Here is a 1983-nt window from a genome sequence, read left to right on the forward strand (position 1 = left end):
CATTGATGAAAGACCGAGAGCGAATTCGGAGTGGGGAGGTAACTGTTACTGGAGGTGGACTGCTATTGTCCTTTGAAGCTGCGAACTACGCTACTACTAGGACTATGGCGGCAACTAGGATGCGCGTGTGTGATCGCGTCGACTTCCAAGTGCGTCGCCCGAGATCAAAGTGGGAGTGTGAGCTATAAAACTTACCTGCGTGTCGAGCGCCAGTGCATTGCAGTCTGCCAGTGTCCGGTGCCCCCCATCTACGAGCCACCGTCCACTGCCAGTGTCTGGAAAAGACACATCCCAAGGACACTCATGCGCCTGGCAGTGCAGCTTGCGGCTGCACTACAACCGGCTACACTGAGTACACATGCGTGCAATGGCGAAGGACTATACCAAGGACTGTATGCACAAGGACATCGTTGGTTGTGCGCTGCCAAGATGGTGTACTCAAACGAGAGTGCATTTATCTAGAGTTTAGTATTGACTTATTTGCTATTTGTATACTAATCTACTTTTGCGGTACAGCGGTGTTCTGGCGGAGGCTGCTCCACACTTTGCGTTTTGACGCCTGCCGCTCATCAGAGAGCAGCAGAGGAGAGCAGCCTCGCCAGACACTGCTATACTGTCGCGGCCTTTTGCCCGGCACTTACGTGTTTACGTTACTTCCTGATTAGTTTCCTAAAGTTGACATTTAAGTGTATTTACATTTAAATGGCTCCTACTCTTAGAAGCGATCGACACATGGAGAGCAATCCCCCCCGTGACGACCCTACGTCACCACTAAATGCGTTAAGCTAAACTCTAAGTGCGTGATTTTTGCCGGTAGCGAGCGCATCGAAGACAAGTCTAATTGTAGGACAAATTGGACATTTTAGGCTTCGTTTAGGACGCATTATTCGACAGCGCTGCGAGAGCAAGACCTCCAATTCAAGATGGTACAGTATACAGAATGCACTGCTCAAAACCGACGCGACGAATGTTTACGAGACCTTGCTCATGGAGACCTTTTTGCTAGCTCGTGTCCATGCTGCTTAAGCAGCTCACCTGATACGCACCGTGCCAGGAGGACGGTGGCTTTATTATTAATACTACAACGTAGTACACGTACACCTCACAGGTGAGCAAGCAAAGAAGCTAATCGACGTCTTCGCAGCTAGGAAGTCACTAAACAAACACTGCAGACAAAGGAGAGTACTGTAGATGCGCGGCTGGAGGAAAAGAGCAGCGCCACAGCAACAGGCTGATGAACTTTTGAGCTAGTGGACGAAAAGTACCTTTCGGCGTGGGGTTTTCAAGCCAAATCGAGTCGAAATCATCGTCAGGTCTGAAGGCAATCGCTGTCTCCACCTTTCATATGTATTGCAATTAAAAAAAATGCACCGTGTACCAACCGAGCTTCTCCTCCTTTGCCGTTCGCGCTTCAATAAAACAACTCAGCTGAAAACCACGTGGTTCTTTCCGTTCGATTTCAATCCCTAAGAGAAGATCGGGCAATCACGACTGCCACATCCCTTACTCGTCAACTACAGGCTCCTTCTTCACTTCCACCTTCTCTTCCTTCATATCGTCCACGTCCTCAGATGCTTCCTCAACCACCGCCGACAATGTCTCCATACTCGTTGTAGTAAATGCCACCTCGTCAATCAGCGTCTTGCTCTTTTCATTCTCCATACCCTCAGTCTCTGGTGCCGAGTCCGTCTCGAACAACTTTTTCGCCTTATCACGTGCATCAGCAGCCGCAGCTTCCAGCACCGCAGCGTCAGCAGCTGCTTCCTCGTCCAGCTGCGGTAGAGCGTACACCGCGTACAAAATGATCAGTGCCAGTGCTTCCAAGAAGACAATGTTCAGAATGAACAAAATCGCTGTCGGTACTGCCCAATGGTACATTAAATACCGAAGACCTGTCAGCTGCGCAATTACTGTAAGCTTGGCCGAGTAGACCTGTAGCTTTGGCGTGTTCAGCTCAATGTCCACGCGCGTGAGAGGGTACTC

The 1983-nt window shown here is 49.9% G+C and overlaps 1 protein-coding gene across 1 annotated transcript; it reads right to left on the reverse strand.

The window, feature by feature from the left end:
- Positions 1 to 1303: 1303 nt before the first annotated feature.
- On the reverse strand, positions 1304 to 1878 carry PITG_04574 (uncharacterized protein; the record flags this gene model as incomplete). The annotated part of the gene is made up of 1 exon (XM_002905288.1): positions 1304 to 1878. One exon carries the CDS (start codon positions 1876 to 1878, stop codon positions 1504 to 1506), a length of 375 nt encoding a protein of 124 aa, XP_002905334.1.
- Positions 1879 to 1983: the final 105 nt, after the last annotated feature.

The sequence above is a fragment of the Phytophthora infestans genome, genomic scaffold (genome assembly GCF_000142945.1).
Source record: "Phytophthora infestans T30-4 supercont1.6 genomic scaffold, whole genome shotgun sequence".
In the NCBI taxonomy this organism is placed as follows: Eukaryota; Oomycota; class Peronosporomycetes; order Peronosporales; family Peronosporaceae; genus Phytophthora; species Phytophthora infestans.